General features: G+C 38.7%; 1 protein-coding gene across 1 annotated transcript; it reads left to right on the forward strand.

Moving 5' to 3' along the window:
- The first annotated feature begins 10,347 nt into the window (after positions 1–10,347).
- On the forward strand, positions 10,348–19,679 carry LOC149814807 (RNA-binding protein-like protein). Its single transcript, XM_089988984.1, has 3 exons — positions 10,348–10,527; positions 18,122–18,431; positions 18,871–19,679. Exons 1-3 carry the CDS (start codon positions 10,368–10,370, stop codon positions 19,526–19,528), a joined length of 1,128 nt encoding a protein of 375 aa, XP_089845110.1. The 5' UTR covers positions 10,348–10,367; the 3' UTR covers positions 19,529–19,679.
- Positions 19,680–27,003: the final 7,324 nt, after the last annotated feature.

Below are 27,003 nucleotides of genomic sequence, written 5' to 3' on the forward strand. Positions count from 1 at the left end.
GGCCAGATCGTGGGGCTCTTCCCTACACGAAGCTTCAAGAGTTGCTCGGATACTTTCAAGTGAAAATTCGTACTTATAAACTTGGGTACTTTTGGTTGTATTTCTGAAAAGTAAAATTATTATTTAAAAGAGATTGACTTGTCTCATGAGATTTTAAAGAAAGTGAATTTCACACAAATAAGATTATAAACTTGGGTACTTTTGGGGGTTTAAACGAAGAAACAAGATCAAGAAATATAAAAAACTGATGTATTATTACTCACTGAAAAAATCAATATACAACTGAGCACAATCGATGCATATATATAGAAAAAATACAACGAAGAAAGATAAATCGACGTTCTTAACTGACGACCTCTTCATTTGACCAGACTCTTGACAGTCCTTATTCCAAAGTGGGTGGACTCTTAACAGTCCTTTTCTTTGCAAAGTCGGTGAGAGAGTCTTTGCAAAGTGAAAGAGTCCTTGCTGATAATCAAGGATATCCTTGATTATTGGTAGATATGTAAATCTTTTGCTCCCCCTCAAGTTGGGGTGTAGAGATTGAGAACACCCAACTTGGACTTGAGACGAGAGAAATGTTTGGTAGCGAGCGCTTTAGTAAAGAGGTCCGCAAGCTGACAATGGGAAGGAGTAAAACGGGTTGCAATGAGACCACTTTGAATTTTTTTCACGCATGAGGTGGCAGTCTATCTTGATGTGTTTAGTGCGCTTGTGATAAACGGGATTGACAGCAATGTAGATGGCAGCTTGATTGTCGCGTGAGTAATGCCAAAATCCAACAACAAATATTTCATTCATGTGAGTTTGCAGCAAGCAAGGGCCATTGAACGATATTCGGCTTCGACCGAGGACTGTGGGACAATGGATTGTTTTTTGGTCTTCCAAGATACTAAACTGTCTTCGATCATGATGCAATATCCTGATGTAGAGTGGCGAGTGATGGGGCAAGAGGCTCAGTCGTTGTCACAATAACCAACCACTTGGAGCTGACTGGTAGAGGACATTAGAATACCTTATCCTGAACAACTTTTGAGATATCAAAGTACCCAAAGGGCAACATTCATATGAGGTTGTCGTGGCTGACTTCTAAACTGACTTAGAATGTTGACTGCAAAGATGATGTCAGGGCGGGTTATGGTAAGATATAACAATCGGCCCACTAAGCGTCTATACATCTCTGGGTCATCAAGTAAAACACCATCGTCATTGTTAGGGGTGGCAAAACCTGACACGACCCACCAACCCGCCTCTTAGGCCGGTTCGGGTTGGGCTTAAGCCAACCCGTTTAATAAACGGGTCGACCCGCCTAACCCGTTTATTAAACAGGTCGGGTTCGGGTTGGGGGTATGCCAACCCGCCAACCCGGCTGACCCGTTTAATAAACGGGTTAGGCGGGCGGGTCAACCCGCCAACCCGTTTGCCAACCTGCCAACCCGACCCACCAACCTGACCCGTCAACCTGCCAACCCAACCCATTGACCCGCCAACCCGACTCGTCAACCCGACCCGTCAACCCGACCCGCCAACCTGACCCGCGAACCTGAGAACCCATTTACCCGACCCAACCCATTTATTAAATGGGTTGGCAGGTCGTGTCGGGTTACCCGTTTATTAAATGGGCCAGGTTCGTGTTTGCCACAACCGACCCGTTTAATAAACGGGTCGGGTTCGGGTTGAGGTATGCTGACCCGCCAACCCGTCGGGTCAACCCGCCAACCCGACACGATTGCCACCCCTAGTCATTGTTGAGTTTGACTGCGGCTCCATGGAAAACTGGCTGGGCTGGGCTCCAAGGAAGCCCATGTCCTGCAAAATATCAAGAGCATATTTGTGTTGGGATAAGAAAATGCCAACTTTGGACCGTGCAACTTCAATGTCGAGAAAGTATTTTAAGCGACCAAGGTCTTTCAAGCGAAATTGCTGATTGATGTTAGATTTAAGTTGCTCGATGTATTGAATGTTGTCACCTGTAATGATGATGACATCATCCACATAGACTAGAACAAATATATGCGCCCCATTAGTGGTTTTGAAAAAAAAAGAGTAATTGGCCTTAGATTGTGTAAAACCTGCATGAAGCAGATAATATGAGAGCTTAGCAAACCAGTTTCTAGATGATTGCTTAAGGTCGTACAATAACTTGTTTAGTCTGCAAACCTTACGCTCCCTCTAAACCAAAAAATTGGGTGGTAATGTCATATACACTTCTTTCATAAGATCCCCGTGAAAGAAGGCATTATTAACATCTACTTGGAATATATGCCAATTTTTTACCGTAGTGAGAGCTATCAAACATCGCACAGTGACTAACTTGGCGACATGAGAGAAGGTTTCATTATAATCCAATCATTCAATCTGGGTGTAACCCTTGGCCATGAGTCGGGCTTTGTATCTTTCAATGGAACCATCAGAACGATATTTGAGTTTGTAAACTCATTTACAAGTCCACAATCGACCAAGTGTGATTTTCTTCCAATGTTGTAATTTCTATAGTCATAGCCTCACGCCAGTCTTGGGACTGCATGGCTTGGGAAAAGGTTTTGGGTTTTGTGGTTTGAGAGATGGCACTTAAGAAGACACGGTGGTCCATGAAAAAATAGTTATACCTTAGAAATTGAGAGAGCTCATGATTGGAGGTGGGAACCATCTATCTTGTCTCGGTCGACTGGAGTATGGGAGCAACCATGTAACAACTGTAGTCCTTGAGATGCAGTGGCGGTTGTCGACTTCTTTCGGATCGGTGGAGATGGATGAAAATGGGCTCAACGAATTCAAGATTTGGATCAAAAGGAATAAAAGTGGAAGCTTCATGGACTGGGTTGGCGGTAGAATCTTGAGTTTCATAGGATTGATGCTAAAAATGGGAATGGGTAGGATGTGCCCCTCCTCTTCATTTAGAGTGTTATGATCTTGAAAAAGAAAAATATTTTCATAAAATTTGACATCTCGACTAACAAATATCTTGTTTGTTTCAAGATCATAAACTCGATATCCTACTTGACCATATGGATATCCTATAAACACTCTCTTGCGTGCACGATTGTCAAATTTATGAGAGTGATTTATGAGAGTAACATAGACATCCAAAAATGCAAAAATGGTCATAAGTCTGGTTCTTCTTATGAAGTAACTCGTAAGGAGTTTTGCCCATTAATGGTTTAGAAGGAATGCGATTGATGATATAGGCATCCGTTAGAACACATTCTACTCAAAACTTAATAGGTAAAGAAGCTTAAAATCTCAAAGCTTTTGCAATGTTTAGCAGGTATCTATGTTTATGTTCAACAACACAATTTTGTTGAGGGGTTGCAACACAACTATGTTGATGCTCAACACCCTTATTTTTTTTAAAAAAATTGCATATTGTTTGAAAAAAAACTCAATTCCATTGTCAAATCTGAAGCTTAAAAATTTGTTGTTGTATTGGTTTTCAACAAGCGAGAAAAAATTCTTGATCGGATCAATGGCTTCAGATTTGTGCCATAGAAGGTGAACCCATGTGGTTCTAGAATGGTCGTTAACTATGGTCAATAAATATTATGCTTTGGATAATGAGGTGGTTTGATATCCTCCCTATATATCACAATGTATGAGTTGAAACAGTTTTGATAAAGAAACCAATTTGCTGAAGAATGGCAAACGAGTTTGATTGGCTATGTGGCAAATATAGCAACGATCATGAGAAACACAACCATGCAGTCTATTATTATCAATAAGGGTTTATAATCTGGTATTTGAAAGGTGTCCAAGTCTTAAGTGCCAAATGATGGAATCAAAAGAAGAACTGTTTAATGAAAAAATATCATTGATCTCAAGAACATAGAGTCCTCCACGCAGCTTACCCACTCCAATCTTTCACTTCAAGAGATAGTCCTGTAAAACACAATGATCATGATAAAAGCAAACATCACAGTTTAGATCTTGGATCAATTTATTCACAAAAATGAGATTAAACTTAAAGTCTAGGGCAAAAAGAACATTTGAAAGGTTGAGGTTTGGTCCTAGTTGAGCACTACCAGTGTGGGTTGCTTGCGCAAAAGACCCGTTTGACAAGCCAATGGGAGGAAAGACGATGGGTTTAAGAAGCATTAAATCTGATAAGAAATTAGTAATATGGTCTGTAACGCTCATATCTATGATCCAGTTTAAAGGCGCTAAGAAACAAGCAAGGGAGACATCAAGATTACTTGTTAGGTTGGCAGCAGGTGTTGGTTTGGTATTACCTAAATTTATTGTGGCTAATATCTGATCGAGTTGCTCTGGGGTGAAATGTTGAGAATTTTGGACGGGCATGAGCTTGTTGCCTTCAGAAGTCATGGAAGTTGTGTTGGCCTGACTTGATTGTCAGGCATTGGTAGGAGCACCAGATCGATTCGGAAAGCCTTGAAGATGAAAATATTTGGCCTTTACGTGGCCAAGTTTTTCGTAGTGATCACATTTTGGTCAGACACAATTTTGTCGATTTCTGTTAGGATCTACATTGGAACCTTTTACACTTGCCGCATTTGGTTCCTAGATGGACGTGATTCTAAGGTCATGTTGCCTTTCCTCTTGCACGAGTAGTGCAAAAGCCTTGAAAATACTTGGTAATGGTGTCATTAGAAGCAACTGGCTCCTTGTAGTACTCTAGCTCTCATTTAGCCCCATTAAAAACTGCATTAGCCTTTCCTGATCTTGTTGTTTATGAATGACTTTTGTTGTCCGGCATGTATATGGCGGAAGAGTCATATATGTAAACATTTTGTCTAGAGACCTTTCATCTTTGTATAATAGGTTGCTACAGAGGTTTGCATCTATTTGAGATTAATGATCTCTTGTTGGATCTGGTATATGCGCGGAGCGTTCGATTAGAAGAATTGCTCGCGAAGTTCGGCCCATACCTCGGTCGCAGTCTTGGCATAGATGATGCTTGATGATAAATTTGAATGCAATGAATTGAGAAGCCATGATAATACCATGTTATTGTATCATTCTTAGGCAGTAATAGACTTTGTGGGAGACGTCGGTTTTTTTATGGATCCATCTACGGATCCAAACTTATTTTTTGCAGATAGTGTCATAGTCATTGTGTAGTACCATCTAGTATAGTTATCGTCGATCAATTGTTGTGATACCAGTGCCATGGTGTGATTGTCTAAATGATAGAAGAAAAAAGGGCTCTCTATCTCTTTAGAGTTCATGTTTTACTTACTTTGGATTCCTTTATCCATCTATTCACAGAAAGGAAAAATAAACTTGGGCAGTAGATGCGCAGTCGATAAAATGGTGGTGATCCCAACTTGCAACAGGGGCTGAATATGATGCTTTAGCGTCAAGGCCGCAAAAAGAACTGCAGGGAGCCGGCTATAAGTGTTGCAACAGGCTAATAGACATGTACTAGTATGGAACCGGTAATGCCACTGCTGCACACCATCGAAGCTTAACACACTGGAGGAGTGGAAGAGGGAAGGGCATGAGCCGATAGCTGGAACCAATGATGCACTGTTGCCCAAACTTGCAGAAATCCTGGATGCTCTAATACCAAAAAGGAAGAAACTAGATCAAGAAATATAGAGATCTGATGTATTATTCCTCGCTGAAAAAAAATCAATATACAACTGATATATATATATATATATATATATATATATATATATATATATATATATATATATATATATAGAGAGAGAGAGAGAGAGAGAGAGAAGGAAGAAAGATAAACCGCCGTCCTTAACTAACAACCTCTTCATTTGACCGGACTCTTGACAGTCCTTATTGCAAAGTCGGTGGACTCTTAACAGTCCTTTTATCTTTGCAAAGCCTGTGAGAGAGTCTTTGCAAAGTGAAAGAATCCTTGTGGATAATCAAGGACATCCTTGATTATAGGTAGATATGTAAATCTTTTATAAGACTTGATTTTTGAATTCTCTGCCAAAAAGGTTTAAAGATTGATTTGTTTTAATGAGATTCACTTTCTAAATCTTATATAATTTCAAATCACATGAGGTTGCAACCAAACATACTCCTGTAAATCTCTGAATGGGGTGGGGGGTTTGATTTAGATTTGATAGAAAAATAATTAATAAAGCTTTTTGGCAATAATGGAAGAAAGGAAAAAACATGACAAACTTTAAAAATTAATGTTTGGAACTTGGAACCAATAATGCATTGCATGATTAACCATATTTTCTTAATCTCACCCCATGCTCCGAATGCATGCCCAAGCTCAGCCCCTCCGTGGCTGTGGCTCGCACCATCCAAACCCACTTTCGCTCCTTCCTGGTCCGACGATCCCGCACCCTCCACCTCAAGCTCATCACCCATTTTTGGAGGTTGGGAATGGGTTTTCTTCCAGATACGGTGGTGAAGAGGTGGGGAGAGATTCTAGGGGATATTGAAAAGCCTAAAAACATTGTACTTTTTGGCTTTCTTAGAGAACACGGTGATCTATGTTCTTGTTGAGATTGAGATGCAAGAAGTGACAATCGTAGTGGAGAAGCAACCCCACCACTACCCCCAATTCTTCCTTTTCTCTCTCTTATTTTTCTCATGATAGACAAACAAGTAAAAAAATTTCATTTAGAAAATTCATCCTATCAAAAGGCAAAATTTTCTTTTCCTATGATAATTTTTCTTGCTTCCAAATGTGTTCCAATGCAAGCATTCACCCCCAACACACCTCATTCCATGGGCTACCACAACAAGAGTTTTCTCAATCTTCATCTTTCTCCCAATCACCACCATTTCCGTCTTAGTTTCTCTCTCTCAATTTTACTCCTTTTTCTCAAGCTAGTAAACAAGTTAAATTTTTTATTTGAAAATTTTATCATATTAAAACTTCTTATAAGCAAAATTTTCTTTTATTGTGAGAATTTTTCTTGCTTTCAAAATTAAGTGCCCTTAGTAATCCACATTGAAAAAAAAAAAGCAATGATGCGATTCACATGTAGATAGAGACGCTTTAACATTCAATTATGAGCCCAGATCAGGTACCATATGATGACACAAAAAATGTGCCTTATGCATCTGATCGCCGTCCATCTTAGCAATAAGGCCCAAGACTTGATGGAGGGCGATGAAGTGCTTAAGGCACAAAATTTTGTGCCATCATATGGCACCTGATCGGGACACTACAATTATTAGGTCCATAGTTTAATGTGAGAAAAGTTCCATCTAAGGGCCCACCTTTTCACCCTTAATTTTAAAAATGAAAGTCACTTTTTTTAAATTCCTGATATGGACTTGTAATTGAAAATTACTCATTCATCCTCAATAAAAATGAAAACGGTAAATATTTTGAGTTGTAAAGGATATTATTGTAATTTGACCTATGATTTGGCTGAGTTTTTTTTTTTTGAGAGAGAAGATTTGGCTGAGTTAATGAACAATAATAAATGTAGGCTCTTGTTTGGCCGTTTTTAAGAAAAAATAGAGGTTTTTTTTTTTAATTTATAACATGAAGAAACTGCACTCGGCACGAACCTGGTCTTGCTGGCTCAGCCTACGATCGTGCTGACAACATGAAACTTCAAGGTTAGGATCCCTGCCCCGGGGCCTATGCTATGCATTGGCTAGCACATGCCCATGAGAATCGAACCTTGACCGCCTGTCTAGCAGCCAAGGCCCCACCCCACTACACCAACCCCCCTTGAGCAAAAAAAATAAAGGTTCATATAAAAAAAAGTCAGAAATGTGAGGCCCATTCAAAGCAACATGTGATTCTCTTGTATAATAGACAAAGATTAACATAAAGAAGGAACAAACTGTATTTTTTGCATGCAGAGGGCAGGAGGTAGGGGCTATCCCCAATCGATAGACAAGCTTTAAGCTTAAAGTTTGCATTGGTTGGATACTTGTATCATTCTAAGTGTTAAGCTTTTGAAATAGATAGATTCATTTATCCATCGAGATCTTTTCACATAGGTCATATATGAAATTAAGAGAGCAATAAATGTACCACCGAGGTGGTATCCCATCTGGTAAGCGGGGCCCTGTGTCAAGCTGATGGCCCAGGATCGAATCCCTCTGCCACATGGGCCGGCTGTTATTCTGATAAGGTCCCCCCTAACCCCAGCTTGCCTTTCAAAAAAAAAAAACGAGCAAATAAATGTGCTACTTTTGACTCAGTCTTGAATTCAATGCAATGGCAACTATATTTAAATAGGCAATGGATGTCCATTATTTTGAATCCATGCCTAGGTGTCTGAACAAGTATTAAATGTTGGGCAGTAAGTAAACATTCGGGCATTGACCTTGACCATAATCACAAAATAATTTTTTAGAGCTTTTATTTTTCGATAAGGCATTGAGAAGGTCGTGGACCTTATGGGTGGTCGGATCTTGTCACATGTTCGGAAGTTATGACTGTTTCGTTACTCAGGTCGGTTCAGACTTATGATCAATTCAGCCCACCATTGGATTAGGACCTGGCTGTAGATCGGATCGAATCGAATTGAGGTCCGATCAACCTTTTTCTCAAATTGTTCATGCCTTGTTTCCGGCCATCACTAATCCAGCATTACGTGCATATGGACTGGACGTGAGCTGTAACATAGTGCATACAAATCTGATTCCAATTTTAAAGAAACCTTACTTGATAGGGATGGCAGTGGAAACCGGGCTCGGCCTCGCCTTGTTCTCTGTTTGAACGGGGGATGGAGGTTAAAATCAAAACCCGTGCGGGGATGAAGGCGGAGATGGACTTATGCTTTCCCCTGCCCCCACCCCGTCTCGATCCCCGCCTTGCCCCTCCCCGTTTGAACAGGGGATGGAGGACATGAAATGGGAATAAAGGTTAAAATCAAAACCCACGCAGGGATGGATGTGGAGACGGAGGGCAGAATTTTAAGATGGAGTGAGGTAGAGACCTTGTCCCCTGCCCCTACCCCCCCCCCCGTCCACTGCCATCTGTACTACTTGAGAAACAGGCTAATATTACACTCATAAAGAGCTCGTTCAAACTCACAAAAAGGCTAATATAAACAATAGACTTGTATGCGCCTTAAGTAGTAAGAAAAATATTTTACATGTATTTTTCTTTGTTGTAATCTTAGTTCTTTAAGCTTTGATAAAACACTAAAATTTTTTTTTCTGTGAACAAGCCAACTTGACCTTGGCTAGTTTATCTCGGGCTTATAGTAAGCTCGAACTCGGCTTGGCTTGCCACAGAAATTGAGCTAAGGTTGAGCACGTTCAGCTCGTTTTCCAGCCCTAGAAGCAAGTCTGAATTTGGATTTGGATCAGAACTAGTCCTGGAAGTGTAAGGTTTGGATCAAAATGCATGTCCCAATCAGCAAAGGGTTATTTGAATACCTGGGTTTTCAGAACTAAGGATTGATTTTTGCATTGGGCTCATCGTTAGCAATGTTGTCAGAATCACATGGGGGGCCCTGAATCGATTTTCAAAATGAATCAGGGAACCGGGCTGACTCTGATTCTGAACCGGATCTGTCCATTTTTAACCACCAAATGACACGAATCAGGAAATATTTTAATTTTCTTTTAAAAATAACCACCAAATGACATACAATTCTGGCTCAAAGGGAGAGAAAGTTACATGTATCTCTGGTCCCCTTAAAGGCTGCTTTATATGTATAAAATAATAGATTAAGGTTCTGACAGATTGGATTAGATCCAGATATGAACACTTACCCAATAAAAACATTGATCTGAATTCAAATTTGAATCCTAAAGAAGAGAAAAAAAAATCCAATGCTGTAAGTCAGATAAGGATCCAGTACACAGCTTGTCCAGTAGGAACTAGTGCACGTCACATTGAGTTGGGACGTTGCAAGTTCGAATCCCAATAGTATTGGTGTATAACTGGAAGCGTCTGACTAACCGCAGTTTGCGTTTCTAAACAAAAAAAGGATCCAGTACACAATCAGATCTCATCTTAAAATATATTTCCAAGAATAGTTTAGTTGGGTACGGACCAATGTTATCAGTATCGGTGTGCATCCACAGAATTTCGATACGCTTCACCCTGTTATTTTTTAAATAAATGCCAAAAATGAATTATTATTATTATTTTAGTATTATTTTAATGGTTTTAACAATTGTCACATAATATTTTTTAGTATTTTCTGGCCGATACAGAACGATTCAGATGAGTATCAGTACCGGCCAATACAGCTGAATGTGGCCCAACGATTCGGGACCGATACCGATACTGAAAACGGGTTCGGACAGAAAGCCGATCCATTTGGAGACGCCAGCCCTCCCCATCTAGCCTTACGGCAGAGTGCGACGGAAAGAGATATTGGTGTCATTCACAGAAAAGACAAGGGCGTATAGGGCATTAAAAAGAAGCCCATGGACCACATGTACTATGTACATCCATAAGGGCCTAGGGTTAATAGAGAAAGAGAGAGAGAGAGAGAGAGATGGCGTCTAGGGATCATCCGGCTCAGGGCAACCTGAGTAGCATGGTGGTCGGCCCGGCGGAGACCGCCGCCGGCGGTGGAGCCGACTTCGAACCCGGCGAGGTCCGCCGGGAGCGGGAGCATTACTACTCCCGTTCCGAGAGGTTCTCCGAAGGACAAGGTTCTGTCCAAACCCACGATACCCTTTTATCTCTATTTTCCTCGATTAGTCGTGGGAATCTGCTGCTGGTGTTCCTTCATTTGCTATTTTTAGAAGATGAGGGTCTCAAAATTTGGGTGGTTTTTACATGACGGGAATAGATGAGTTAAAGTTATTGTGTTTGTTCCTTTACCGTTTATGGGTTGGTATCGCATGAATTCTATTGTGTTTAACTACTTAGAATTTGCTGATGGCTTTCTTCTAATTGATTCATAGCATTCATATTAGTTGTAGTTGGCATTGTTGATTCAGTGCTGTTTGATGATCTTTGATTCGTAAAATTCGACGTAGAAATGCTTTGTTTCCACTAAATTCATGCCGTGACACCCTGAAATCGTCGTTAGAAGATTGTCCTCTCTCTTTCTTTTTATGGGTGGGTATCTCATGCCGTATTTTACTCCGAGTCATTTGGGTTGCAGCAGCTTTTTATCTCGCACTGATGCAAGAGAATTGATGGGAAAACTAGGGGAGTTCTTTTGTGTGTTTAATAACCTTAGAATCCATTCCGGTTTTAATTACCATGATTTATTTATTATTAAATAATTGTTTATTCTTTGGTTATTTGATATGGAAACCTTCGTAACTCTCTGATTTGTACCACAGTGTAGAGAAGCTGTACTTTTGTTCAAAAACTCTCATATTCCAACAGACCTTCACAAATCTTGGTCATGGTCGATCGAGAGAGAGAGTATTATCACCTAAATGGTCTTAACGGGCTTTAAAGGGGCAAAGCTTTTGGTGTTTGCTTTATCTGAGCTTGCAGTGTTTTCTTAATCTTAACTAGCATATGTAGTCTCTATAGCTTAATTAGCAGAAAGCATGTGTGAGATTGGGCATTTTTCATTTTTAGATGTGTTTATAGATCAGTAAAAAGTGCACGGCTCATGTTGCACTAAAACTTGATGAAATAAAATTGAATTTTTCTGTTAGCTTGATTCTATCCAAAGCATGGATTTTAGTAAATAAGCAATAATAAACACATCTAGAGGTTTTGCAACGGCGCTTGCAGCTATGCTTTTAAAAAATGTTATATATATATATATATATATATATATATATATATATATATATATATATATATATATATATAGAGAGAGAGAGAGAGAGAGCACCAAAAACTTGGTTAACTAAAAATCAAGAATTCTTGTTATATTGATTCAATCCAAAGCATGATTTCTAGTAAATAAGCAATGATGAATGCAACTACAGGTTTGGATTAAGCAAAAAGCTCATGCAAGCATGCTTTTTAAAGAGTTTTGTGACAGTTGATCTGCATGCTTGGTTTTAAAGGCACTGGCTCTTGAATCATCTGATTGTGATGCATAAACAGGATTTTTTGAGGCTTGAAAATTGACGGCTCAGAATTTATGTAAATATTTCAACATCCAAAAATCATGTTTTTGTCGAAAAAGCATGATCCAACAGTCAATTCTTAGCAAATGGACCATGTTGAACACATCTACAGGGTCGGATTTGCAAAAAAAGCATCAGAAATGCCTAGTTCACACTCTAGTTTTCATATTCTAGGGGCTCATATATAGGCATATTTTTAAAAAGTAGCGATAATATAGCTGTAAATTAATAGAAAGATTTTAAAGGAAAAATATCATGATATTTTGGAAATATCATGATATTTTGGAAATATCATGATATTTTGGAAATATCAGAAATTTATATATGTCATAATATTATTGCAATAATATCACAATATTATGAGTTACCTTCTACTTTTTTACTTTATTTCTATATCTTAACTATGTTTTTCTTCTCTCTTATATTTTTTACTTATTATATATGTATTTTATTGTCTAAACATGTTATTTTGCTTACTTATTTCTATTACTTTTATTTTAAAAAAAATTCAGCACTGAGTTTTTCTTGAGATTTATCAATTAAACCTGTATTATCACCTATGTAGTCAAAAGTACTAGGTGGTGCCTAGTCGGTGGATCCCTAAAAGGACTAGTAGGAGACTAGGCGGTACCTTAATTAAAAAAAGAAAAAATATAAAAAAATGCAAATGAACTGCTAAAATTAGTAACAAACATGTATGCAACATAAAATCAATCAACAAAAAGCAATACACAAAAAAAACATGTAGAACATTACAAAACGTGCCCGAATATTAAAAGCAATTGAATAAGCAAACAAACAACTATCAACAAATGCCAAATAATTTAAAACTAATCTAAATACTTAAAATAAAGTGCGAAAATTAACGGCAAACATGTATCCAACATAAAATTAATCAACAACAAATGCGCAAAGCAAGCATAAGATATTGCTGTCGTCAAGCATAGTAAACATGTTATATTACAAAACCTGCCCAAATATTATTAAGACTAACAACAAAATGTATCCAACATAAAACTAATCAACAAATGCACAAAGTACAAAAATACCAAAGCATAGCTGCATAGTAAACCTTTTATATTACAAAACATGCCTAAAAATTAACGCTTCTACATACATAAACAAACACACATAACAATTCAATGTCACATCTACATAAACAAACACACATAACGAATTAATTAAAAAAAAAGCAACAAATGCACATAAATGAAACAAAGAACCAAGAATATATTAGAATCAAAGAATCACATATATATGTATTGTATTTGTATATGATATGCAATTGACAATTCTATATACATATACAATAAAAGAATCAAACCAGTACACAATTACATAATTTACATATACACACATAACTAATATATATATATATATATATATATATATAAAATGAGTAATACTAAACTCACCCAGTTAAAAAAAAGTTATAAAAAATACACAATTTAGAGGAAAAAAATCAAAGAAACATATACATATTACACGAATACTAATAAGTAATAACAATTCAACACACAATCACAAAATCAGCAACAACAAAAAATAGGGATAGAGCAATTACAACAATTACAAAACTTATAGCAACAAAGAATAATCATTAGCAGCAAAATCTGATAATCACCACTCTTCAATACAACCTCGCATATTAACCTTTTCAGCAAGTTGATTAAAGAAGAAGCGGGAGACAGAGTCAGAGATAGAAGAAAAAGAAGAAGAAGAAGAAGAAGAAGAGAGAGAGAGAGGTGGATGAAGGGGGGAGAGAAGAAGAATAAGAAGAAGAGGCGGAGGAAGAAGAAGAAGAGGTAGAGGAAGCGGGGAGAGAAAAAGAGACATAAGATAAGAAGAAGAAGAAGAGAGAGAAGAAGAAGAAGGGGGAGAGGAGAAGTGGTAGAAAAAGGGGGAGACATGTACCTGGAGGCTGGAGTGACTACGGCGGGCAAGGGTGACGATGGCAAGCACATGGGAGAGAGAGAGAGAGCGCAAACCCTCGCCCCCTCCCAGTTGTCGTTAGAAAAAAGGGGTACTTGTTCTCGCACCTAGGCGCAGACAAGTTAAGCGTCCACTAGGCGCCTAGGCGAGAAAATTGGTACCCCTGACTGGTCAACTAGGAATCTGACCGATTCCTAGTTGAACTTGCTACTAGTCCGACTAGGCGCCTAGTCGACGCCTTTGAGTACATAGATTGTAACGAGAAATTTCCTTTCTGATATATAGCTGAGACCAATATTTGTGATGTCCACCCACCTTTCCTCACCTTCAAAATTCATACTTAGAAATGTTTTTCTGCAAATCTGACTGTATGGTGTGATCTCCATGGTCAAAAACCTATAAGTGGACTCTTTTATCAAATATTTTAGTGTATAGGTAGGATTTTATGAGGTAGAAAATTTCAGAAATTTCAAAACTATTCATTTTTGTATCCTTGTAAAATCCTATCTATACGATGAGAAAGCTGATGAAGAGTCCGTTTGTGGGTTTTTGATCATGCAGATCAAATTTGTTGAGAAACATCTTTAAATGTGATTTTTGAAGATGAGGACAAGTGAATGGACCATTTATTGGTAGGACCTCTCTCTCTCTCTCTCTCTCTCTCTCTCTCTCTCTATATATATATATATATATATATATATATATAGAGAGAGAGAGAGAGAGAGAGGGTCCTATAGTTAAGTGACTAATTTCTACTAATCAGTTCAGATAGTTATGGTTGCAGACCTTTTTTTTGTGCTTAGTCTGAACCCATAGATGTGCTTATAATTGCCTTTTTACTGTACCATGTGTTGGATGATTGGATCAAATGATTTCATAAAAAAAGTGTGTTTTACCATGTGTTGGATCCACTTATTTCATTAAAGAAAGCATGCTTTTTTATTATATTTTTTTTCGCAATATAGCCTTTAAATTTTTTGAATTCCTTTAAAAATCTGTCTTAGCTATTAAAGAACAAAGAAATTCTAATCTGATATATAGTTTCACACTACAAAGGTCACATACATAGGGGTTGATTTACAAAATATCACGTGCATATGATGTTTAGATCTAAGGACTCGAAGGCGCTAATCGATGCCTAGGCACCAGTCTCCTAAAAGGCCTAGTCGGGACCAGGTAAAGAAAGGAAAAAAGTAAATATTACAATAAATTCTTAAAAATAATACAAAATTCATATTTAAGAAACTAAAACTTAACAAAAAAATCATGAACAAAGCTAAGAAAATTATATATAATTACATACCTAACATTGAAATCCATCTAAACAAATATTTGTTTAGTTGCTTGCTTACAGACCCACAAAGAATATAATTATTTAAAATACAAAATATAAAAAACGTAAAATTGAAAAACTTAAATGTTGCAAAATACACAAGCAAAACATGATTATAATGTTTAAATATTATTAAAAACATTATCTTTTTTAAACATTACAAAAAAACTTTTATTATAATGTTTTAAACATTATGAAAAAACAGATACAAAATACGAAGCTTGGTGCTCCCTCGCCTAGGCACCTAGACACTCCTAGGCAGTAGGCTCTCGCCTCTCGCCTAGGTAGCTTAGGCGGGATTTTAACTACTAATGTTCAGATTGTTAAGCTGCCAGACTGTGTTCACCGTATCTCATCTAGTTGAACTTCATTTATGTTCTATCTATCCTTTTGATTTGAGTTGAATAGACATTCCTTGCTATCTTCATATTCTTCTTGTTGTTTGCATGACTTTTCTGTCATTATTGGTTTACACAGGCAATAGTTCATGTTTCATGACACAGTAGTTTTAGGGTTTAGGTATGTTTGATGCTATGTTCTTTTCCCTTCTTTGGTGTTACTCTATAAGTATTAGAAATGCAACATTTCATGCTTTTCATTTTAACTAGCTTTTGGGTCTCTTTTGTTTGGGCATAACATAATATGAATGGACTTCGGATATGTTGTCAAATGTACACTCCGAAGTATTTTTTTTTCGCATTCACAAATTATTCTAATAAAAGGGAATAATCAGTCTTCACGTGAAATATTCAGGTTGTTGTGTCTAAATGAGAAATGAGGACATTTTTTACGCTTTATGTGACTGGTCTGAGAAGTGAGAAATTCAAAAGTTGTAGGTGGTACGATGTATAGACATCTCAATATTTTGCTTTCCTTTTGTTGCTTCAAGGCTTCAAGCATGGGTGAATTGATGCAAGGCAGATACATGGTTGGCTTTGAGCAAAGTGAAACAAGGTGGTGCCTTGAATTGGTGGTTTGGATAAAGTCTGCTCTTTGCATGTGGCATGATGGGGACATTTAATTGCCTTTCTACGACATTATAATCATCTCCAGTGGATTTTCCTATTTTCACATGGTTTTGTACTGTGGATTCCTGTGCCTGAGAAAAATAGTCCTGTAAACCAGATAAATTTTATGTAGATGTTGGCTTAGATCTCTTCTTGTTGATTTGAAAAACATTGTTACCTCTTTGACATTGATCCCTTAAATTGACTTTAAGCATTAGGAGCTACTCTTTCAATGCTTCTCCATTTTAAAGGCGTTATGAGTGTTGGATTTATTTGGGATACTGTGGTTTGTCTGGCTGTCATGGCATGGGTGTTTTATTGAGTAGATTGATATTCTTCCAAATGATTCTGCTCTTGGATCTGATGGTCTGTGCTGGTATACATTCGTGATTCTGGGATGGTTGTTAGATAGATGAGAGGAAACTTCTGTTCGTTGGGGAGCGGAAGCTGAGAGAAACAAAGGGTCTGAAGGAAACACCAAACTGGGGAACATTGGATAGACTAGTTGAGGATTCTGGTTCCAGGGTCAATTTGAAAAATGAAATGTTAGAGGGCAATTATTGAACAATTAATATGCAGGGGGCAGCAGCTAGTATGGTTTTGTGATGCTGATATTCATTTCATTCTAATTTAATTGGTTGAGTCGACTGTTGTGTCCAGACTAATACTTGTAAACTGTAAAATCCTATCCCTACATCTGTGACCAGAAATTTTGGTTGTTGATGTTTCTACCTGGCAATGGTGTTGATGGGGTGATCTTGTTGGTTCATCAGTAGCATAATGTAAGAAGATACTGGGGTTCTTTCTTTTCTCGTGGATTTAGAGCCAACAATTAGATGGAGCATTTTTTTCAGCAACAAGGAAATGTTGCCACATTCATTTAAGGATATAACAAACCATCGTCGGGTTATTTTGAAAATGCATGAAGGGCTGAAATCATTTTCAGTGGATGCTGCAACTCTATGGACTAGATTTGTGCTTTTTCACGGTTAAATGCTACTGATATTTGAGAGAAAGATACCTGTTGCTGGTTTCTTCAGATTCTATTGGAGCATGATATGTATGGCCTTGTGCTGAATGGGTTAAGGACATGACATGCTTTCTTGCATATTAGGACAAGTATATGTTTTGTATTCAACATAAAGATTATGTGATGCCGGTGTCATTATCTGAGATGTTTATTCCTTGTTTAGCTTATTGCAATCTCAGCAGATCTTGCGTATCAGAATGATTTCATGGCAGGCAGAAAAAATTGTAATGACAAACTTCATGGAACATGGTTAGTTTTTCTTATGATGATTCTGTACAATGAATTGCGATTTAGATGAAAAGGCATCCTGTACATAACCAGTTGGCATGCCTTTATGGGAAATTTTCCTATTATATGTTTTTATAGGCTGCTACTGGTTAGCCAATTGGGAATGGTTAATGCGACATGGTGGTATTAGCAGTTATTGTGGGGTTTGGAATCAAATATCACGGGACTATTATATCTTCTAATGGGAATTTTCCAGTGAATGGCAATGGTATTGGCATTCTTTCTTGATGCTGCGAGTTGCTAAGTAGATCGACTTTTTGGTGTTGTGGCATTGAATAAAACTTACATATATTGACTATGGGCAAGAGGCGAGATCACATTTAACTTACTAGTCTTAGGATGGTACCCTTCCACTACTGCACTTATTGGCACGTATGAGATTGTTTACATTCCTCCTCTGATACCCTTGCTTAGTGTTTCACATGTACATGAGGATTTTTTTTCCCTGAAAAGCAGCCGTGGTTGCCATTAATCATCTTTGGGGATTTGTTGGTCTTCAATGTGTCGGCAAGATATAGAACTGATGCCTTTGCTAGGGGTGCCTCTATCACTCCACTTTGTGCCAGAATTGGTTGTTGCTCATCTTTCCTAGTTCACTGGCTTTCTTTTCAGGATATGGGATGCGTTCAGGTTCAGGTTCAGGCTCACCTTTGCACCACAGAAAGTTTGATCGTCACTATGATTCTGAGTTTGACCATGGTGGTGCTCCTCATCGTAGGCGTGGTGGATTCAGGGGTGGGAGGGGCCCAGGCAGGTTTCGTGAGTTTTCACCTCCATATGGTCGAGGTAGAGGTGGCAGGTCATTTGGTAGAGGTCCAAATGGGCCAGAATTTGGCACTCCACCATACAGGGGTGATGGGATGAGTAGAAACAATCCAAATGTGCCTCCAAGAGTGGGAGATTGGATTTGCACTGAGCCTGCGTAAGTTTATGAATGTATTTTGCATGTCTGCTGTACATTTTTCTGTATATTTGTGCACTTTTGTTTCTTTTAGATCATGATCCTGCTTGTTTCTCAGTTGAAAACTCAACTTGACCATATCCAGGCAGGTTGGTGCATTGTGTATCCTTGCCTTTTTGTAGATCATGGTTTTACACATCATTTGTACATATGCCAGGGAAATCAAGCCTCCTTTGCATCTGACATTTTATTATGTCCTGATGCCCTGTTTGGTGTCAGGTTACATAGCCAGTTTGGCCTGTGTATAAGTTTGGTCACATTTCTTTATGTGGCAACTCTTGCACGGGGAAGTGACGGAACATGCTTTGTGGGTCTCTGACCTCATTTAGCACAAGTGCAGAATCGGGTCAACTAATTTGATTTTTGGAATGATGTTTTTCATGTTTTCTCCTGAATACAGATGTGGAAATCTTAATTTTGCTCGGAGGGCATACTGCAACAACTGCAACAAACTTCGCAGGGATATGGCACCATTTGGGGCTGTTGGGGGTGGTAGTCCTAGAGGAGATTATCCAGCAGGGCCACCACATCCTCATGGCTTTCCACCACGTATTGTCAGTCCACCAATAGACAGCCGTACCGGGAGGGACATGAACGGCTATGGATCTCCAGCTCGTGGTTGGAACAGAGATGGTTTTAGGGAGTTTGCGAATGGGCCACCACCTCTTAGGCATGGGGAGAGACTTCCTGATCATCGTACAGGAAGAGAGTTCAGGGAGCGAGTGGACTATCATGCTGAGAATGAGTATAGGGAGAGTGGAGGATATGACAGAACACCTCCACGGGAATGGGGACCTGGAGTGGGAGGTAGAGGGCGTGCTAGAGATGAATTTCATGACAGGGATGATTTTTTTCATGACCGACGAGGAATATATGCTCGAGGCGGCAGAAGGCCACCCTCTCCACAACCCTTGCCTGGCCGGTGGATGCGGGACTCTAGGGAGCGGAGCAGGTCTCCTGTAAGGGGTATGAAGGAGTACAATGGAGATTCTTTCATTGGAAGAGGACGGGGAGACAGGCGCGGAATGGGCCGAAATAGAATAAACTCATCCTACTAGGAAGACACCATTATTTTCCAAGTGAACCCTGATGTAGTTCAGTTGCTATGCCTTGATATGCTTTCTGATAAACTAATACGGTTGTTCTTATGAAACATTGTTTTCTTTGCTATGGCAAGGTTTCTTTTGATTCCACTAAGAGACTTCATGCTCAGAGATGTGCGAGTCCTTTCTTTTTTTCGTCACATAAAATGATAATAAGAAATAACGACCTACTTAAATCGTCGGCATTAGGTGCATTTAGACCATTGATCGTAAAAATCTATTCTCCAGATTTTATTGAGGTATGGGCTATTCTGTTTGGATCGGTCTGTCGCGGTCCTTGTCAGGTGCCTGAGATTGTCTATTGTCGTTGGTGGGGTGTGTTAAATTCCTCCATTTCTGCAAGTCTTATTAAGCTCCAGCATAATTTTTAGCTCATGCTGATGCTTTATTAATGGTAGTAGTCAGTAAATCTTCTTTCCATGACTATGATGTCAATTTAATGTGCATTAGACATACATTAATATGTAGTCAGTAAATCTTCTTTCCATGACTATGATGTCAATTTAATGTGCATTAGACATACATTAATATGTAAACCCTGAAAAGTACAATAACACTCAAAGGCCCTGTTTGAAAGTGGGGGACAAAAAAAGAAAAAGATTCTGATTAAAAATGTGAAACTTAAGTTTTTTCAATGCAATTTCCTTAGTGATTACTGGGATGAGCTTGGTTGGTGCGTCGTGTTTTGACGTTTGGAATTCATGGATGAGGCTGGCTGCTGGACCCGGTGCTATTTATTTCTTACAGCACCTAAGGCTTGAAACCCTGGTTGGCTCCACCAAATGTCAGCTTGAAACTTTCCTTTTTGATGGTGAAGATCAGGGTTATCCTTCGAACTTGATACTATAATCGGATCAGCTATCTCATTTCACCTTACTTGGGCTGGACCTAATAAGTTGAATGAATTTTGAGGCCCCTCAATGTCCTTATGAAAGCATTTCTAGGTAGCCTTGGGTAGTAGTATTCAAGCCTCAAGCGAATAGCTGTGCGGCTCAGTTAAGACTTGAGATGCTCATGTTGTGTATCAGCATTGTCAGTGTCCATTGACTAAGGGTGATTACCAGGCACTTCTACTTATGCCTACCTATAATTTACTTTGTGTGCTTTGCTTCACTCACTGACACAGATTCTTCCCTTGGATCACTAGGCACGCACATTCTTGACCGTCAATCGTCAGAATCTTTGTCCATTTTTTGGCAATCTTACATTAAGGAATGTTCACCACCTCTTAAAACCATCCATTGGCTGATGAATTCTCTTTTCCAGCATCAAAACTCTTGGGAACAAAACGTCACTTTTTAACTAGCAGTAACATGCCTAGAAATAAAAAAATTTCACAGAATAAATACAATAACATTTATGTCCTGTCTGTTTTTCTTAATACCTAAAAAATCTTATGCACTTTTATGAAAATTCAGCAGCTGACATTAAATTAAAATATATATATATATATAATGGTAAATGCTTTTTTCCTTCTTTTATTTACAGTGACTATCGTGGAAGTAGAAGCAAAACACGGTCTTATTTTAATTACCGAAATAATTTCGTATTTACTTGGTTTTTAATCATTCGATTTCTCTTCTATTTTATATTATTGTAGATTCTATAGTCGTTTATTTTTTAAACTTTTCTTATATTGAGATTATTATAGTTTCCACAATTTCTTGCAAAGAAAATATTATTTATTTTATTAAAGCAGAGAAATAGATGAAAAGAACAATATTGATGACTGCCTCAAACCATACTTACAATATTTTGAGGACGCTGTGTTTTTTGAGTTTTTTTTTTTAAATGCCCAAAATGAGCAAAGCTTGCAATATTTTAAAGCATTTACATAATATTGCAATATTATTGTGATACTATCGCCCCACCACTTTTCTTTTTGGAGTTTCTGAATTCAGAATTTTAGGATCTTAAGAAAATGAAAAACAAACCTTACCGTTGCAAGAGAAGTGGTCCCAACTCGCGAATTTTTATCTGATTCGGTTGGAAAACCAAGTCAAATCTAGTTTCTCCTATATTTTGAGTTTTAAAACTTCAATTTCATTCTATTTGCCGGCAAAATAAACCTAAAAGTATTGAAAAATCATGCATTATTTATTAATAAAAGCCTTTTGATTGTTCAAAAATCTCTGAGAATAAGTTTGGTTTGAGGATTTTTTTTTTTGAAAAATTGATGTAAATCCATCAAAGAATTTACAAGAATTAACTAAGTTGCAACTACTCGTAATCACTATTCTACACTACCATGGAAATCTAAGGAAAATAAATTGCAATTAAATCAAAGAGAATAACAATTCTTCATCAGCCACCCTATAAGATCCCTACAAAGCATATTTATAAGAGAAAAGTAGAAACCCTCAGTTAAATCGGTTCAGAGCTTGGACTAGAAGGGAGCCCGGGGTTAGCAAGGGTACTCTAGTCTGAGTCTAATGAAAGCACGATTCTTAGCCCTGTGAGGCTGGGTTGGATGTGTCTGGATGCCGACCCTCGCTGGACTTGATGGGGTAGATGTCTAAGATTAACTATGGTGTAGGTTTTTGGCAGATTTGAGAAAAGATCTAAGGGAACAGAGAAATCGTGTAGTCTAAAAATAAGTTTAGAGGCTCATCGGGAAAGAGTTTCAGTTCAGACCTGATATAGACTAAAGCAATTGTTGGATGCCTAGGGACGCATGTCAGGGTTAGAATAGGTTGCTAAAATAGGTCATTGGGTTACTAAAATGCTCAAACGGTAAAGAAAAAGGTTTTCGGGTTAATAAGGTAAATACGGTTTTGGATTTAAAGCTATGAAAAATAAGATAATGCAATCTAAAGTCTGGTTACAAATCTAAGATACTAATATAAGAGGTATAGAGGGCTGGTTACGTAAGTTAGGCTTCAGAGAGGGCAGTACAGCAGAACCACAATTGTAGAGGCTTTTGAACGGCTTTTTCAGACAATGTAGCCTTCCTAAATATCTTAAAGGAACTCGAGAAAAGCTTGGGCCCTTTCCGTAAAGTGCCAGGTAAGATCAAGAAAGAGAAGAGAGAAAGACATCAAGGAGGTAGGGATGTCCAAGAAGGAGGAGAGAAAAAAGAGAGAGTCAGAGGGTAGGGGTGCTAGAGAGAAAAGAGAGAGGAGAGAGATGAGACAACTAGGCCTTAAAGGAACTCAATATTATTCAATGCTTAATATGACTCTCCAAGATCTTATATAAGAAGAGCTTGGGTTGAGTCTTAATTGCATAAAGAAACCAACTAGATTATGAAACTTTTTTAGCTAAGAACTCATCAGAAGAACAAACCAACAAAAAGACTCTTTATAATTAATTAACTAACTTAATTAAATTTAATTAACTTCTAGAAATAGGAAACATCTCACATGACTCTCTAGCATAGCACGCCCCCTAGGTGGACACCAATCCTTAATTCACATGCTTTCTAGGCTTGACACATGTCTGACTTCTGTTGCTCTTGACTAAAACTTTGGATCTTTAACTTGTCCACCATTAGAGAATCCATGTTAGCTGTCATGCCATCAATTTGGGCCCCACACTGTGTTGGTTGACCCTCATAAAGCTTTGGAGGTGGTGTCTAGATCCTGGGCACTAGATCTTGATCTACTGTCATATTCTTGACTATAACAAATCTACCATGCTCTAATGTACCTTGCCCTCAAGGTCCAAAGTCCAAAAATCTCATTTTTAGATCAAGTTTTCACTCCCATGTGGCAATGTCTTTGCCCCCGCTATCCCACTCAACAAGATATTTTCAAATCATACAATCATACTTACAAAGTCTCTTGTTCTTCATAATTCTAGTGGGTTGGGGCTCTCAATCCTTATCATGGGCAGCTTCTACTACTGTTGGCGACTCTCCATAGAATGACTTGAGGTTGGACACATATAATAGAAGGTGATCACATTGTTGCGTTGTACAACAAAGGCTGTAAAATATTACAAAACGTGGAACAACAGCTGACGTCAATCTCTAAAGCTTTGCAGCACAGCCGCTAAGGACCTCGGACAGTTGAATAACTGCAATTAGCAGCTAAACACAAGTGCATGTTGTTTGATTCACAAATGTCACTTCAGGACCCCGAACAGTTGTTGTGTTGCACTGCAGACGACTAGCAAATATGTAGTTGCGGCACAGATTCCAGAAGAATACCTATTTTGATCTATTCTTTTGTTGTACTGAGTGCACCTATGCAAATATTGAAATGCAAGAACCTATGTTGTTGAACAGAAGTGTGCCAGATGCATCACCGGTTGAGGTGCACAGTCTTCCCTTCATAAAGCAATTGATGAGCGCACATACGTGCAATAAACAAGCACTTGCAAACTCCAATCACTGCAAGGATGCTGTAATGTTTACAGCAAGAACACATAATTCCAGTAGTATCATCGTCCCGCAAAATACATCATAGTAAATTCAATATTAAATCTTTGATTTATGAGGCTAACTGCTCTGATACCACTTGATAAGATCTCAACTAGAGATTGTTCCAGGATCTATGTCGGTTGAACCTTGTAAACGTTTATACAAACATTTAATGAGTGAATGGCTTGAATTTGTATTGAACATGTGAAATGCACACAAGCCTTAACATTTTTGAACAATCAGATACGTGTGGACTTGGCTGATGTAGGCGCAGTCCTGCTGAAACCTTCACCAGTGAGGAGCAGTGCGTTTATTGCTCAGTTCATATAAGGATGATCAATCCCTACAGTAGTCGTGTGTAACACTAGAATCTTTGGGACCAAGCGGATGAGCTTGGCTCTGATAAGCTAATGGTGGGGTGGTCATGGGAAGCCAACATGTGATGGAAAAACGTGATGACTGTCGGTGCACAAAGCGTAAATGGGCATAAAGCTATCGAGTGAGTAAATGCTTGGCAAAAAGTTAAGCAAGGCACTTGTTTACAAGAAGGTGCTTGGACTAAGACAAGTCTGTGAAAGAGTTGTTGAAGGACAAGCGTCATACAGACTGAAGATAGGTGGATTGAGAAGCGGGTGACAACCGCGGGGCATGTCCCCTATTTGGCCATTGTTGGGTGATTTCAACGGTTGCTAACAGTATGGTGGCAGCCTAGGAAGGCATCCACATGTTTAAAGAAGTTAACAGTTGCATAAACTGTTAAGTGTGATGGCTGCCTGTTCAAGTGCCACCCATTTTGTTCGGTTACTTTGTAAAGCTATAAGTAAAGAACTTGTGAAAGTGTAAAAGGAGGGAGAGAAGCAAGTGCATGAGATTGTACTTATAAATTCTTCTAAGTTAATAAAAAAAAAGGCAAAGTGGGAAAATTTGGCTAAGTCCCTTGTGTGTCCCTTCTTGAGAGTTTCCTAGAGTGAAACGTTTGGGTCTTTGCAATTCACGAATTGTTACTTAGGCTGCTAAGTGGTAAACAAAACTATTACTTAGGCCACACACGGGAGCCTCTTTTGGGAGATAAATTTTTTGTGTGTGACAGTTGGTATCAGAGTCAGGTTCGCGCATGGCTGCAATGGAGAATCGAGAAAGGTTGATTCGGTTAGAGGAAACGATGGAAACTTAGTCCACTCGACTTAATGAGTGGGCATCGTGGATGGAGGCGATGGAAGGATGTCTGACTAACTTATAAGGAATGCTTACCTATCTTGGCGACAAGATAAATAGAGGATTGGTGGACTCACAAAGAAAACTCAACATTGCAACCTTAGACTTGCGAACCGAAATAAATGTCTTGAGAAGGGCCCTTGAAAACCCATTGCTCAATGACAAGCCGCTGGTTAAAGTGCCAGAACTAAAAGGCTTCAACGACATAAGAAGTTCTAAAGACTTGGAGAACTTTCTCTGGGATATGGAGCAGTTCTTTAAGGCTGCCCATACCAACGAGAGTGAACAAGTCACTATGGTGAGCATGTATCTCAATGGAGATGCAAAACTTTGGTGGCGTACCAAGTTGGAGGATGATGCCAATGCTCAATGGCCAGCCATTGCTACTTGTGATGAGATAAAGAAGGAAATCAAAGCGTAGTTTCTTCCTTCCAACGTAGCATGGCTAGCCCGAGAGGCACTTCGACATCTTCAACAGACTGGGACAGTTCACGAATATGTCAAGTCTTTCTTTGCTCTGTTACTGGATGTGAAAAATATGTTCGAGGAAGATAAGCTTTATAACTTCATGAGTGAACTGACCCCTTGGGCGCAGACGGAGTTATGCCATCTCGAGGTGAAGGATTTGTCATCGGCCTTGGCTATGGCCGACCGTCTAGTGGACTATAAAGCCCACACTATGAGTGATTCAACCAAGTCTAGGGTGAGGATGAGGAATCATGGCAAGAAAGTGGCCCCAGGGAAGGGTCGGATAGAGGGAAAAACTAAGGTAGAGACAACTAAGTCTTCTACCTACTCGGGGTGTTTCATTTGTAAAGGCCCTCATAGAGCCAGAGACCGTCCCCAGAAGAAATCTATGAATGTAGTTGTCATGGTAAAGACAACCGAAGTGGAGGATACGTCAATTGTAGAGATGACTCGATTGAATCCCTTGAGGATTATAAGTGATTTCCAACAAAAAACAGTAAAGGAAGCACTACTGAGTCCCAGATTGTTTTATGTTGTTGTTAGCATCAGCAAGTGCTTTGTCTATGCGTTAGTAGACACTGGTGCCTGTAAACACCCCAAATTTTCCACATCCATTCTCAAACAATCCTCCTCAGGCAGTGCAAACCCTATTAGGTCAGTGTAGGAGTCAAACCCTGAGTTAGTTTCAGAAAATTACCATTTTACCCACTTTTATTAGGAAAATTACTATTTTACCCCTAGATCATCCCAGACCCCAGTCAGTCAGAGTCAACCAAGCTTGTTGGTCAGTTCAGAATAGTTAGAATATCAGTCATTTCAAGCTCATCTGAGCTCACAATGAACAAACCATTTTCATTTTTGACCATTCCTACCAAAATGAGATAATTTCTTCATAAATGAGCTCATTTCTCAATCAAATCCAAGTCAATTGTCTTTTAGTCAGTCATTCATAGTCAGTCATACTTTCCAGAGTCTAACTTGAGCTCATCAGGAGTTTGAGTGCTTCCGTTTCAGTTCAAAACCATTTCTAAGTGTTCAGGAGCCCATTTTAGTCTATTTCAGCTCTTTCAGCTGAAATTGAGCCGAGTTTAGTCAGTTGAGCTAGTGTTTGAGCCTCGATTTTAGTTCACCTCAGTATTACTGACCTTTGTTTCAGCTCAAAGCCAGCTCAAGTTCATAATTCACTTCACTCCAGTGACCATTCTGTACCATTTCTCTAAAAATGACAGCTTTTCTTGAAAATTCAGTCGGAAAGGTCAGTTGAGTCAGTGCCTGATCAGTTCATTTGAGTTCTGAAACTCTAAAACCCAGCTCAATCTAGCTCATCTCAGTTCAATCCAGCTCGAACCCCAATTTTCAGTGTCAATGTGACCCAGTAGAGTCC

The sequence above is a fragment of the Nuphar pumila genome, chromosome 15 (assembly GCF_984573655.1).
Source record: "Nuphar pumila chromosome 15, dmNupPumi1.hap1.1, whole genome shotgun sequence".
In the NCBI taxonomy this organism is placed as follows: domain Eukaryota; kingdom Viridiplantae; phylum Streptophyta; class Magnoliopsida; order Nymphaeales; family Nymphaeaceae; genus Nuphar; species Nuphar pumila.

Bases quoted from the DNA above. Each gene is read 5' to 3' on its own strand.
- LOC149814807 (XM_089988984.1), top strand. From the start codon at position 10,368: ATGGCGTCTAGGGATCATCCGGCTCAGGGCAACCTGAGTAGCATGGTG. The intron at 10,528-18,121 runs GTTCTGTCCAAA...CTTTCTTTTCAG, and splicing joins GAGGTTCTCCGAAGGACAAG to GATATGGGATGCGTTCAGGT. The intron at 18,432-18,870 runs GTAAGTTTATGA...TCCTGAATACAG, and splicing joins TGGATTTGCACTGAGCCTGC to ATGTGGAAATCTTAATTTTG.